The sequence below is a fragment of the Procambarus clarkii genome, chromosome 10 (assembly GCF_040958095.1).
Source record: "Procambarus clarkii isolate CNS0578487 chromosome 10, FALCON_Pclarkii_2.0, whole genome shotgun sequence".
NCBI classification, from domain to species: Eukaryota; Metazoa; Arthropoda; class Malacostraca; order Decapoda; family Cambaridae; genus Procambarus; species Procambarus clarkii.
The window spans coordinates 18,374,936-18,388,429 of NC_091159.1; the positions used below are offsets into that span (position 1 = coordinate 18,374,936).

A 13,494-nucleotide genomic window follows, 5' to 3' on the forward strand; every position below is an offset into this window, starting at 1 on the left:
GCAAACAGCGTTTTCAAAATCTAATTATTTACCAGTCATGCTGAGGTGTTGCCCCACCAGTTGTCACAGTAACTGAATTTTGAAAGGGTCAAGATAGTCAATTAATCAATTAAGGTTACTAACTGCTTTGCATGTTTCAACCCCTGTGGTAGGTTCAGGCAACGCTTCCAAGTTAACCATTGCTTCCCATATTTCAACTCCCCTTCAAAATCTTCCCATATTTCAACTCCCGCTTCAAAATCTCCCCATATTTCAACTCCCCCTTCAAAATCTCCCCATATTTCAACTCCCCCTTCAAAATCTTCCCATAGATCAACTGTTCAAAATTGCTGATAGCCTCGCTGATGACGTATCATCACTCCCCTCAACAAAACAAATAGGAAAACAGTTGACATAAACCCGTATCTTCTGTCAGCTGTTGTGCTGTGTCTCTCCAATGTTAATATTCTCCCCTTTACTGTGTTTCTCCTCACTGGCACATCTTTTATGCATTGAATAAATTTTTCTTTTCTGAACAAGCATCAGAAAGGAAAGGAGGACATTGTAGCCGTGACGCTTTGATACAGCGGCCCCCATCACTGAGTGGTTTTCCATGTTGAACAATTATCTTTGAAATCTCAAACCCAGCAGCAAATTAGTTGGAACGACCTGAAACAAATTTCATTAAAACATTTGACTCCATTTGTTTTTCCTTGCAATAAAAATGTGTTCTATTTGTTCTTGTTGATTTGTAGAGAAGTGTGTTGTATTTGTTCCTGCTCACTTTTATCACAAAGGCATTGATGAAGAGTTTGGTGGTGGTGCTTCGCAGAGGAAGACGTGCGCACTAGTGTCACCAAACGCAAGATGCACAATGCTTTATCACCCTTACTGATCCTACCGACTCGTTCTTGCCCCGCAACCCGTCCGCGACTCAGGTCCATTCCATCCAGCGGTCGACCCCACAGACGCATTCATAAACTTTTACATTCATTCAAAACAGGAATTTTCTCAAATATAAAGTAATATTATAATATATTAGCATAATGTGCATATATAGGCATAGGTTATGTTAGGTGTTTAGGTTCTGTTGGCGATTATTTGTATTTGTAGTACGTGGGTGAAGCATTTACAGCGTTGTGGTTCGAACACAGGTCGTCAGTGAAGCACTTGTTCCGGAAGTGTTCGGACGTCATCAGTTGTGAGTCGCGTGTAAACCGTTTTTTATTCATAAACAGCTGGGGTTTGGCGGGTGCATGCAACCCGTTCTCACACTAGGCTGTTTAAAGCAGCGGCCGTCCTTCCCAGACGCAGTCATCAATTTTAACATAATGTGCACTAAAAATTGGTTTGTTCTCATGTATAAATTAATATTCTTATACATGAAAATTGTATGTATAGTTTGGCGTAGGTTAGGTTAGGTTAGGTGTTTAGGTTCTGTTGGTAATTATTTGTATTTATAAGTTCATGGGTGAAGCATTTATAGAGTTGGGGTTCGAACAGAGGACGTAGGCGCAGCACTTGTTCCGGAAGTGTTCGGACGTCATCAGTTGTGAGTCGTGTGTAAACCGCCTTACATTCATAAACAGCTGGGGTTTGGCGGGTGGATTAAAGAGCTTGGATCTTTGTATGCGAGAACGGGTTGTGCATGGAATCACTTTTGGGTCTTTGTTTGGAGAACGGGCTGAGCCACGAATCTTTAACATCTCTGTTGCTGATTCCTTCACTTGAACACATTTTAACTGTGCTGGTTGACCTATTCTGAACACTCATAAAAGGCTACATTTGCTAAATAAGGTAAGTTTAATAATGTAGTAGTGATTAGGCAATCACTACCATATGTGATTAGCCATTCACTACTATATGACTCCAATATTTACAGTTAAGGTAACAAATATTCTCTGAGTCAGTAAACAACGTAGGTACAGTTATCACCAGACATCCAGCGTTAACACATAACCAACAGAAGACAACTATAAGCAGAGCGAAGCCAATGCCAACCGTTGACTTCTATCACTATTCAAACACTCACACGTATACCAGGTCTATGAGGCTTCAGGACGTGTCCTCCCACCTCACCCAGGTCCTCACAACCGCCCAGTTGGCGCCAGACATTTGTCAACAGCCATAAAGCTGAAGGAGTAAACCAAGAATTTTTACGGCTATTTTTAATGGGTTGGGTTTGAAGAATCAAGGGGGAGAGCAGTCATACCGCCAGTCAGTATAATTTGCTGGCGTGCCACTGTTGGCACGTGTGCCTATCGTTTGCCACAATAACCAAGGGGTTAGTGGGCACTTCGCGCACAGTGGTGTGATGGTCTCTACACTCGTGTTGGTGACGCTTTCTGAACCGCCTGGGACAAGCTGATGTCATGAGCAGGCAAGTATCTTGTACACTGTACAGCTGGAGGGTGGTGGTGGTGTTGGAGGGTGGTGGTGGTGGTGCTGGAGGGTGGTGGTGGTGGTGGTGCTGGAGGGTGGTGGTGGTGGTGGTGCTGGAGGGTGGTGGTGGTGCTGGAAGGTGGTGGTGCTGGAGGGTGGTGGTGGTGGTGATGGAGGGTTGTGGTGGTGATGGAGGGTGGTGGTGCTGGAGGGTGGTGGTGATGGAGGGTGGTGGTGGTGATGGAGGGTGGTGGTGGTGGTGCTGGAGGGTGGTGGTGGTGGTGGTGCTGGAGGGTGGTGGTGGTGGTGGTGCTGGAGGGTGGTGGTGGTGCTGGTGCTGGAGGGTGGTGGTGGTGCTGGAAGGTGGTGGTGGTGCTGGAAGGTGGTGGTGGTGGTGGTGCTGGAGGGTGGTGATGTTGGTGGTGCTGGAGGGTGGTGGTGGTGGTGGTGCTGGAGGGTGGTGGTGGTGCTGGAGGGTGGTGGTGGTGCTGGAGGGTTGTGGTGGTGCTGGAGGGTCGTGGTGGTGGTGGTGCTAGAGGGTGGTGGTGGTGGTGGTGCTGGAGGGTGGTGGTGGTGGTGCTGGAGGATGTTGTGGTGGTGCTGGAGGGTGGTGGTGGTGGTGCTGGAGGGTGGTGGTGCTGGAGGGTGGTGGTGGTGTTGGAGGGTGGTACTGCTGGAGGGTGGTGGTGCTGGAGGGTGGTGGTGGTGTTGGTGCTGGAGGGTGGTGGTGGTGCTGGAGGGTGGTGGTGCTGGAGGGTGGTGGTGTTGGAGGGTGGTACTGCTGGAGGGTGGTGGTGGTTGTGCTGGAGGGTGGTGGTGGTGGTGGTGGTTGTGCTGGAGGGTGGTGGTGGTGCTGGAGGGTGGTGGTGCTGGAGGGTGGTGGTGTTGGAGGGTGGTACTGCTGGAGGGTGGTGGTGGTTGTGCTGGAGGGTGGTGGTGGTGGTGGTTGTGCTGGAGGGTGGTGGTGGTGCTGGAGGGTGATGGTGGTGGTGGTGCTGGAGGGTGTTGATGGTGGTGGTGCTGGAGGGTGGTGGTGGTGGTGCTGGAGGGTGGTGGTGCTGGTGCTGGAGGGTGGTGGTGGTGCTGGAGGGTGGTGGTGGTGCTGGAGGGTGTTGATGGTGGTGGTGCTGGAGGGTGGTGGTGGTGGTGCTGGAGGGTGATGGTGGTGGTGGTGCTGGAGGGTGTTGATGGTGGTGGTGCTGGAGGGTGGTGGTGGTGGTGCTGGAGGGTGATGGTGGTGGTGCTGGAGGGTGATGGTGGTGGTGCTGGAGGGTGGTGGTGCTGGTGCTGGTGGGTGGTGGTGGTGGTGCTGGTGGGTGTTGGTGGTGCTGGTGGGTGGTGGTGGTGGTGCTGGTGGGTGTTGGTGGTGCTGGTGGGTGGTGGTGGTGGTGCTGGTGGGTGGTGGTGGTGGTGCTGGTGGGTGGTGGTGGTGGTGCTGGAGGGTGGTGGTGGTGGTGCTGGAGAGTGGTGGTGGTGGTGGTGTTGGAGGGTGATGGTGGTGGTGGTGCTGGAGGGTGGTGGTGGTGGTGGTGGTGGAGGAGGGTGGTGGTGTTGGTGGTGCTGGAGGGTGGTGGTGGTGCTGGAGGGTGGTGGTGGTGGAGGAGGGTGGTGGTGGTGGTGGTGCTGGAGGGTGGTGGTGGTGCTGGAGGGTGGTGTTGGTGGTGCTGGAGGGTGGTGGTGGTGGTGCTGCTGGAGGGTGGTGGTGGTGGAGGGTGGTGGTGCTGGAGGGTGGTGGTGGTGGAGGGTGGTGGTGCTGGAGAGTGGTGGTGGTGGTGGTGCTGGAGGGTGGTGGTGGTGGTGGAGGAGGGTGGTGGTGCTGGAGGGTGGTGGTGGTGGTGGTGGAGGAGGGTGGTGGTGCTGGAGGGTGGTGGTGGTGGTGGTGGTGGAGGAGGGTGGTGGTGCTGGAGGGTGGTGGTGGTGGTGGTGCTAGAGGGTGGTGGTGGTGGTGGTGCTGGAGGGTGGTGGTGGTGCTGGAGGGTGGTGTTGGTGGTGCTGGAGGGTGGTGGTGGTGGTGCTGCTGGAGGGTGGTGGTGGTGGAGGGTGGTGATGCTGGAGGGTGGTGGTGGTGGAGGGTGGTGGTGGTGGAGGGTGGTGGTGGTGGTGGTGCTGGAGGGTGGTGGTGGTGGTGGTGCTGGAGGGTGGTGGTGCTGGAGGGTGGTGGTGGTGGTGCTGGAGGTTGGTGGTGCTGGAGGGTGGTGGTGGTGGTGCTGCTGGAGGGTGGTGGTGGTGGAGGGTGGTGGTGCTGGAGGGTGGTGGTGGTGGAGGGTGGTGGTGGTGGAGGGTGGTGGTGGTGCTGGAGGGTGGTGGTGCTGGAGGGTGGTGGTGGTGGTGGTGGTGCTGGAGGGTGGTGGTGGTGGTGGTGCTGGAGGGTGGTGGTGGTGGTGCTGGAGGGTGGTGGTGCTGGAGGGTGGTGGTGGTGGTGGTGCTGGAGGGTGGTGGTGGTGGTGGTGGTGCTGGAGGGTGGTGGTGGTGGTGGTGGTGCTGGAGGGTGGTGGTGGTGCTGGAGGGTGGTGGTGGTGGAGGGTGGTGGTGGTGGTGGTGGTGGTGGTGGTGGTGGTGCTGGAAATATGCTCACAGCAAAGCCAAAAAAAAAATGTGTTTTGTGTTTATGAGAATTATATTCGACAGCCAAAGTTAGTTATTATTAAGGCCTCTTAAGCTGGGATTTGTCCAAAAAAATTATACAGCGCTTGCAACATACTTTATTAGTCGTGTGGGACCGCTTTGGTAAACGAATACAACACTTATACATTCTCATACACGAATACAACACTTATACATGTTCATACACGCCTCATACAAGAATGCAACACGTATACATTCTCATACACGCCTCCACCTGCAAGGGTGCACAGGTTACACATGCAACATTCATTATCTCTACAGTCTCTCTCTCTTGAGTTTATACCTGAATTTACCTGAGAGCCATTAACACTAGTGGCCTCGACGAGAAAAGGAAGCCGTCGGCTTGTCGAAAGTCCCCCTATTATGCCTTGATGGTGCTGTGTATAATATATATATATATATATATATATATATATATATATATATATATATATATATATATATATATATATATATATATAATATATCAGCCCATCCTACTGTTTAAGTCGTTGTTATAGTAACGATGAGGACGATAGTACATATACCGACGTATAACGCAATTAGAAAGTAGATATTTGAACTATTGAGTTGGACAAACCGCAAAACTATTTTTACTTGTTTTGCATTTTACAAACTAACCTAACCCAACCTTCCTAGGCCTAATACACGATATCTGAGGCCTAGTATAGTACATGTTTGTACTATACAAGGCCTAGCAATATTCAATTTTGTTTCTTAGCTTTAAATATTTTTAAATAATTCCTAACTAGTCAGTATAGTACTATCTGAAAGTTAAGTTCGGACGAATTCATGACTCAGTGTTCAAGAGGAATATTTTAATATCTTTAATATTATATTACAGTGTCAAGATTTGTGCAACACTGTCTTGGCCATATTGATGTGGAGGGCCGGTCTCCTAGACACCGTCTTGGCCATATTGTTGTGGAGGGCTGGTCTCCTAGTCACCGTCTTGGCCATATTGTTGTGGAGGGCTGGTCTCCTAGTCACCGTCTTGGCCATATTGTTGTGGAGGGCTGGTCTCCTAGTCACCGTCTTGGCCATATTGTTGTGGAGGGCCGGTCTCCTAGGCACCGTCTTGGCCATATTGTTGTGGAGGGCTGGTCTCCTAGTCACCGTCTTGGCCATATTGTTGTGGAGAGACGGTCTCCTAGACACCATCTTGGCCATATTGTTGTGGAGGGCCGGTCTCCTAGACACCGTCTTGGCCATATTGTTGTGGAGGGCTGGTCTCCTAGACACCGTCTTGGCCATATTGTTGTGGAGGGCCGGTCTCCTAGACACCGTCTTGGCCATATTGTTGTGGAGGGCTGGTCTCCTAGACACCGTCTTGGCCATATTGTTGTGGAGGGCCGGTCTCCTAGACACCGTCTTGGCCATATTGTTGTGGAGGGCTGGTCTCCTAGACACTGTCTTGGCCATATTGTTGTGGAGGGCTGGTCTCCTAGTCACCGTCTTGGCCATATTGTTGTGGAGGGCTGGTCTCCTAGACACCGTCTTGGCCATATTGTTGTGGAGGGCTGGTCTCCTAGACACCGTCTTGGCCATATTGTTGTGGAGGGCTGGTCTCCTAGACACTGTCTTGGCCATATTGTTGTGGAGGGCTGGTCTCCTAGTCACCGTCTTGGCCATATTGTTGTGGAGGGCTGGTCTTCTAGACACCGTCTTGGCCATATTGTTGTGGAGGGCTGGTCTCCTAGACACCGTCTTGGCCATATTGTTGTGGAGGGCTGGTCTCCTAGACACCGTCTTGGCCATATTGTTGTAGAGGGCTGGTCTCCTAGACACCGTCTTGGCCATATTGTTGTGGAGGGCCGGTCTCCTAGACATCGTCTTGGCCATATTGTTGTGGAGGGCTGGTCTCCTAGACACCGTCTTGGCCATATTGATGTGGAGGGCCGGTCTCCTAGACACCGTCTTGGCCATATTGTTGTGGAGGGCTGGTCTCCTAGACACCGTCTTGGCCATATTGTTGTGGAGGGCTGGTCTCCTAGTCACCGTCTTGGCCATATTGTTGTGGAGGGCTGGTCTCCTAGACACCGTCTTGGCCATATTGTTGTGGAGGGCTGGTCTCCTAGACACCTGTCTTGGCCATATTGTTGTGGAGGGCTGGTCTCCTTAGACACTGTCTTGGCCATATTGTTGTGGAGGGCTGGTCTCCTAGTACACCTGTCTTGGCCATATTGTTGTGGAGGGCTGGTCTCCTAGACACTGTCTTGGCCATATTGTTGTGGAGGGCTGGTCTCCTAGACACCGTCTTGGCCATATTGTTGTGGAAGAGGAGATTAATTTCGCTCCTGTTTGTTGATGTAATTTTCTCCCTGACCAGGTGACGTCAGGAGCAGTTTACTCTCAACATCTTCAAGATCGAGTGACAAGGAAAGTAAATTTACTCGAGAACTTTAATATACATGAAGAGTGGGTTTAGTGGCGTCGTGACAGACACTCCTGCTTCCTGTCTGTTGGTGACTGTTGCCTGTCTCTTGCTTCCTGTCTGTTGGTGACTGTTGGCGGTCTCTTGCTTCCTGTCTGCTGGTGACTGTTGCCAGTCTCTTGCTTCCTGTCTGTTGGCGACTGTTGCCAGTCTCTTGCTTCCTGTCTGTTGGCGACTGTTGCCAGTCTCTTGCTTCTTGTCTGTTGGTGACTGTTGCCAGTCTCTTGCTTCTTGTCTGTTGGTGACTGTTGGCTGTCTCTTGCTTCCTGTCTGTTGGTGACTGTTGCCAGTCTCTTGCTTCCTGTCTGTTGGTGACTGTTGCCTGCCTCTTGCTTCCTGTCTGTTGGTGACTGTTGCCAGTCTCTTGCTTCTTGTCTGTTGGTGACTGTTGCCAGTCTCTTGCTTCTTGTCTGTTGGTGACTGTTGCCTGTCTCTTGCTTCCTGTCTGTTGGTGACTGTTGCCTGTCTCTTGCTTCTTGTCTGTTGGTGACTGTTGCCTGTCTCTTGCTTCCTGTCTGTTGGTGACTGTTGCCTGCCTCTTGCTTCCTGTCTGTTGGTGACTGTTGCCAGTCTCTTGCTTCTTGTCTGTTGGTGACTGTTGCCAGTCTCTTGCTTCTTGTCTGTTGGTGACTGTTGCCTGTCTCTTGCTTCCTGTCTGTTGGTGACTGTTGCCTGTCTCTTGCTTCTTGTCTGTTGGTGACTGTTGCCTGTCTCTTGCTTCCTGTCTGTTGGTGACTGTTGCCTGTCTCTTGCTTCTTGTCTGTTGGTGACTGTTACCAGTCTCTTGCTTCTTGTCTGTTGGTGACTGTTGGCGGTCTCTTGCTTCCTGTTAGTTGGTGACTGTTGATAGTCTCTTGCTTCCTGTCTGTTGGTGACTGTTGCCAGTCTCTTGCTTCCTGTTAGCTAGCGACTGTTGCCAGTCTCTTGCTTCCTGTCTGTTGGCGACTGTTGCCAGTCTCTTGCTTCTTGTCTGTTGGTGACTGTTGCCAGTCTCTTGCTTCCTGTCTGTTGATGACTGTTACCAGTCTCTTGCTTCCTGTTAGTGACTGTTGATAGTCTCTTGCTTCCTGTTAGATGGCGACTGTTGCCAGTCTCCTGCTTCCTGTTAGTGACTGTTGCCAGTCTCTTGCTTCCTGTCTGTTGATGACTGTTACCAGTCTCCTGCTTCCTGTTAGTGACTGTTGCCAGTCTCTTGCTTCCTGTCTGTTGGCGACTGTTGCCAGTCTCCTGCTTCCTGTTAGTGACTGTTGATAGTCTCTTGCTTCCTGTTAGATGGCGACTGTTGCCAGTCTCTTGCTTCCTGTTAGTGACTGTTGCCAGTCTCTTGCTTCCTGTCTGTTGATGACTGTTACCAGTCTCTTGCTTCCTGTTAGTGACTGTTGATAGTCTCTTGCTTCCTGTTAGATGGCGACTGTTGCCAGTCTCCTGCTTCCTGTTAGCTAGCGACTGTTGCTAGGACAACACATTAGATCAAGTAAAGAGAACACAGTGTAGAACACTATTGAAAGAAAACTCTTAAAACCTTGAAACCTCTTAACAAGAAATGGAAATTAAATAATTTGTAGTTTTTTACAGGTCAAGCTGTAAGAGGTCCCTTCCCTGAACCCATGTTGGTGTTAAAGAATTAAGTTCTCCTAAGTGTGAAGCCATGCAGTCTTAACCTGATTATTCTTTCAAGTTCTTTGTAGAGTTAAGTGTCTTTTCTCAATCTCCTGTCTTAAAAACTGGTATTATTTGCCTTCTTCCAGCCACTGGGTAACTCTCCCGTCATAAGTGACTCATTAAAGATCCTTGCCAGAGACACGCTGAGGGCCTGTGCTGCCTCTTTTAGTATCCACGGTGATACATTGTCTGGTCCAACTGCTTTAGTTACGTCCAGTGTTGTCATCTGTTTCATTACCTCCTCAGCTGTCACCTCTATATCTGATAGTCTCTCATCTTGGTTCATCTCCTCTTCTAACAATGGCAGCTGCTCAGGCTCGGTTGTGAACACTTCTTGGAAACTGGCATTTTAGTGCCTCGCAGATTTCCTTGTCGGTTTCCGTATGAGCCCCCTCTGTTCTCCTTAGTCTTGTCACGTGGTCGTTCACCGACATTTTTCTTCTTATATGACTATGTAATAATTTATATTGTTTTTTTTGCTTTAATCGCAATATACTTCTCATAATTATATTATAATTGAGAATTATATTATAATTAAAAAAAATTCGATACTCTCCTGTGTTCATTCCTAGTTCTGTTGCATCTGTCCTTTTGTCATCTGTACTTCTTCCACTCCTTCTTGCTTCTCATTTTGGCTTCCTGACACTGTTAAACCATGGGTTATTATATTCCTCCTCCTTTTTCCCCTTACTGATGGTATGAAACGTTCTTTGGTCTCCTTTGATGTTCATGTGTCGTCATATCTCACATTATTTTTCCTCTAAGTTCTACCTCCCACAGCACTTCTCCCAGATATTCCCATCTCCTGTAATTCTCTTCCCTAGCTGACTATTTTCCAGACCTCTTGCTCCGTGGTCACAATTTTAAGTTTGATTAATTAGTCAAAGACTAGGACACAATGGTCACTGGCTCCTAGCGGTATTTCATGTTCCAAATTCTAATTGTCTTCATCGATCTGGGTGAAAATCAGGTCTCATAGGCTTGGTGTATCCTCTCCTCTTTCACTTGTCTTCCTTCACATGTTGTGTTATGAAATTCCTGTCTATAACTTCCACTAATTTTGTCCCCCCACGTGTCCTTCCCACCACGAGGATTCATTGATTCCCAGTCGATCTCTATGTGACTTAGTTCCCCCATGACCAGCAGTTCTGCTCTCATTCTGTGAGCTGCTGTTGCTGCCTTCTGCAGTTCATCTATACATGCCTTGTTGTTGTCATCATATTCCTGCCTGGGCCGTCTACTGTTTCATGGGGGATTGTAGGTTATCAAGATCACAATCCTCCTCCCATCCGCTGTCAGAATCCCAAGTATGGAGTTAGTGTTTCCATTATATCCCTAATTCTCTAGTTCCTCAACCTTTCATTTCCGCTTTACTAGCAGTGATCTCTGTGTCCTTTTTTTCCTTATCACTTGGTATTCCTCTGGAAAGATTGCATCTGAGATCACGTCATTTATTTTAGTTTCTTCTATTGCAATTATGTCTGGATCTGCTTCACGGATACTTTTATAAGGTATAAAAGATGCCATCTTTTATTGTATCTGCTTTATTGGATACCCGATCAGCATTGGTGTACCAAACCTTGAGACTCTTCTTGGAAACTGTTACCAGAATTCATACAGCTCATCTGCGTCCGTGCGTGCGGGCGTGGGTGCGGGCGGGCGTGTGTGTGTGTGTGTGTGTGTGTGTGTGTGTGTGTGTGTGTGTGTGTGTGTGTGTGTGTGTGGAAAAAATGAGTAGCTAGTAACAGGTGAGTGATTGACAGTTGAGAGGCGGGCCGAAAGAGCAGAGCTCAATCCCCGCAAGCACAACTAGGTGAACACACATGCGTACACACACACACACACACACACACCACATTATATATTATATTGAGATATTAGAAAGAAACTTTTTTAGTATCAAAGTGGTTGACAAATGGAATGCATTAGGCAGTGATGTGGTGGAGGCTGACTCCATACACAGTTTCAAGTGTAGATATGATAGAGCCCAATAGGCTCAGGAACCTATACACCTGTTCATTGACGGTTGAGAGGCGGGACCAAAGAGCCAGAGCTCAACCCCCGTAAGCACAATTAGGTGAGTACACACACACACACACACCTCTGGGCCTGGTAGCCTGGTGGATAGCGCACAGGACTCTTAATTCTGTGGCGCGGGTTCGATTCCCGCACCAGGCAGAAACAAATAGGCAAAGTTTCTTTCACCCTGAATGCCCCTGTTACCTAGCAGTAAATAGGTACCTGGAAGTTAGTCAACTGTCACGGGCTGCTTCTTGGGGTGTGAGTGTGTGTGTGGAGGAGAGAGGAAAAAAAATAGTTAGAAAAACAGTTGATTGACAATTGAGAGGCGGGCCGAAAGAGCAAAGCTCAACCCCCGCAAACACAACTAGGTGAATACACACACACACACACACACACACACACACACACACACACACAGAGGAAGCAGCCCTTAGCAGCTGTCTAACTCCCAGGTACCTATTTACTGCTAGGTAGCAGGAGCATCAGAGTAAAAGAAACTCTGACCATTTGTTTCCGTCAAATGGACCTGATGGACAGATCAGGTACTCTTAAGAATTACACATATCATGAGGCGGGTGGGACCCTGGCTGGGCCCCGGGGCCGCAGGAAGAGTGAGGTGGGACCCTGGCTGGGCCCCGGGGCCGCAGGAAGAGTGAGGTGGGACCGTGGCTGGGACCCGGGGCCGCAGGAAGAGTGAGGTGGGACCCTGGCTGGGCCCCGGGGCCACAGGAAGAGTGAGGTGGGACCCTGGCTGGGCCCCGGGGCCGCAGGAAGAGTGAGGTGGGACCGTGGCTGGGACCCGGGGCCGCAGGAAGAGTGAGGTGGGACCCTGGCTGGGCCCCGGGGCCGCAGGAAGAGTGAGGTGGGACCGTGGCTGGGACCCGGGGCCGCAGGAAGAGTGAGGTGGGACCCTGGCTGGGCCCCGGGGCCACAGGAACTGTGAGGTGGGACCCTGGCTGGGCCCCGGGGCCACAGGAAGTGTGAGGTGGGACCCTGGCTGGGCCCCGGGGCCACAGGAAGTGTGAGGTGGGACCCTGGCTGGGCCCCGGGGCCACAGGAAGTGTGAGGTGGGACCCTGGCTGGGCCCCGGGGCCACAGGAAGTGTGAGGTGGGACCCTGGCTGGGCCCCGGGGCCGCAGGAAGTGTGAGGTGGGACCCTGGCTGGGCCCCGGGGCCACAGGAAGTGTGAGGTGGGACCCTGGCTGGGCCCCGGGGCCGCAGGAAGTGTGAGGTGGGACCCTGGCTGGGCCCCGGGGCCACAGGAAGTGTGAGGTGGGACCCTGGCTGGGCCCCGGGGCCACAGGAAATGTGAGGTGGGACCCTGGCTGGGCCCCGGGACCACAGGAAGTGTGAGGTGGGACCCTGGCTGGGCCCCGGGGCCACAGGAAGTGTGAGGTGGGACACTAACTGGGCCCCGGGGCCACAGGAAGTGTGAGGTCGGACCCTGGCTGGGCCCCGGGACCACAGGAAGTGTGAGGTGGGACCCTGGCTGGGCCCCGGGGCCACAGGAAGAGTGAGGTGGGACCCTGGCTGGGCCCCGGGGCCACAGGAAGTGTGAGGTGGGACCCTGGCTGGGCCCCGGGGCCACAGGAAGTGTGAGGTGGGACCCTGGCTGGGCCCCGGGGCCACAGGAAGTGTGAGGTGGGACCCTGGCTGGGCCCCGGGGCCACAGGAAGTGTGAGGTGGGACCCTGGCTGGGCCCCGGGGCCACAGGAAGTGTGAGGTGGGACCCTGGCTGGGCCCCGGGGCCACAGGAAGAGTGAGGTGGGACCCTGGCTGGGCCCCGGGGCCACAGGAAGTGTGAGGTGGGACCCTGGCTGGGCCCCGGGGCCACAGGAAGTGTGAGGAGGGACCCTGGCTGGGCCCCGGGGCCACAGGAAGTGTGAGGTGGGACCCTGGCTGGGCCCCGGGGCCACAGGAAATGTGAGGTGGGACCCTGGCTGGGCCCCGGGACCACAGGAAGTGTGAGGTGGGACCCTGGCTGGGCCCCGGGGCCACAGGAAGTGTGAGGTGGGACACTAACTGGGCCCCGGGGCCACAGGAAGTGTGAGGTCGGACCCTGGCTGGGCCCCGGGACCACAGGAAGTGTGAGGTGGGACCCTGGCTGGACCCCGGGGCCACAGGAAGAGTGAGGTGGGACCCTGGCTGGGCCCCGGGGCCACAGGAAGAGTGAGGTGGGACACTAACTGGGCCCCGGGGCACATGTACTCACCAGTCTGACCAACACAAACACCGGGGGGAATATTGAGCAGTATACCCGCCTGCTGGTGTCCACCGTCACAACCACACACTAAACGTATTTGTTGTTCACCACCACCTTTCCTAGGGCACGCCGCCCCCTCTACACTATGGCCCCCCCTGCACTATGGCCCCCTCTACACTCTGGCCCC

At 52.3% G+C, this 13,494-nt stretch overlaps 1 protein-coding gene across 1 annotated transcript; it reads right to left on the reverse strand.

The window, feature by feature from the left end:
* Positions 1-7,388: 7,388 nt before the first annotated feature.
* Positions 7,389-9,368, reverse strand: LOC123747965 (micronuclear linker histone polyprotein-like). The gene is made up of 3 exons (XM_069322189.1): positions 9,159-9,368; positions 8,338-8,872; positions 7,389-8,215 (listed from the first exon to the last, which is right to left on the reverse strand). Exons 1-3 carry the CDS (start codon positions 9,366-9,368, stop codon positions 7,389-7,391), a joined length of 1,572 nt encoding a protein of 523 aa, XP_069178290.1.
* Positions 9,369-13,494: the final 4,126 nt, after the last annotated feature.

What these genes read in the sequence shown, in the direction of transcription:
- LOC123747965 (XM_069322189.1), bottom strand. Translation starts at nt 9,368, where the DNA reads ATGAACCAAGATGAGAGACTATCAGATATAGAGGTGACAGCTGAGGAG. An exon ending in TACCCAGTGGCTGGAAGAAG is followed by an intron (nt 8,873 to 9,158) that starts GCAAATAATACC and finishes GTGTTGTCCTAG; the next exon opens with CAACAGTCGCTAGCTAACAG. An exon ending in AGACAGGAAGCAAGAGACTG is followed by an intron (nt 8,216 to 8,337) that starts GCAACAGTCGCT and finishes AGTCACCAACAG; the next exon opens with ACAAGAAGCAAGAGACTGGT.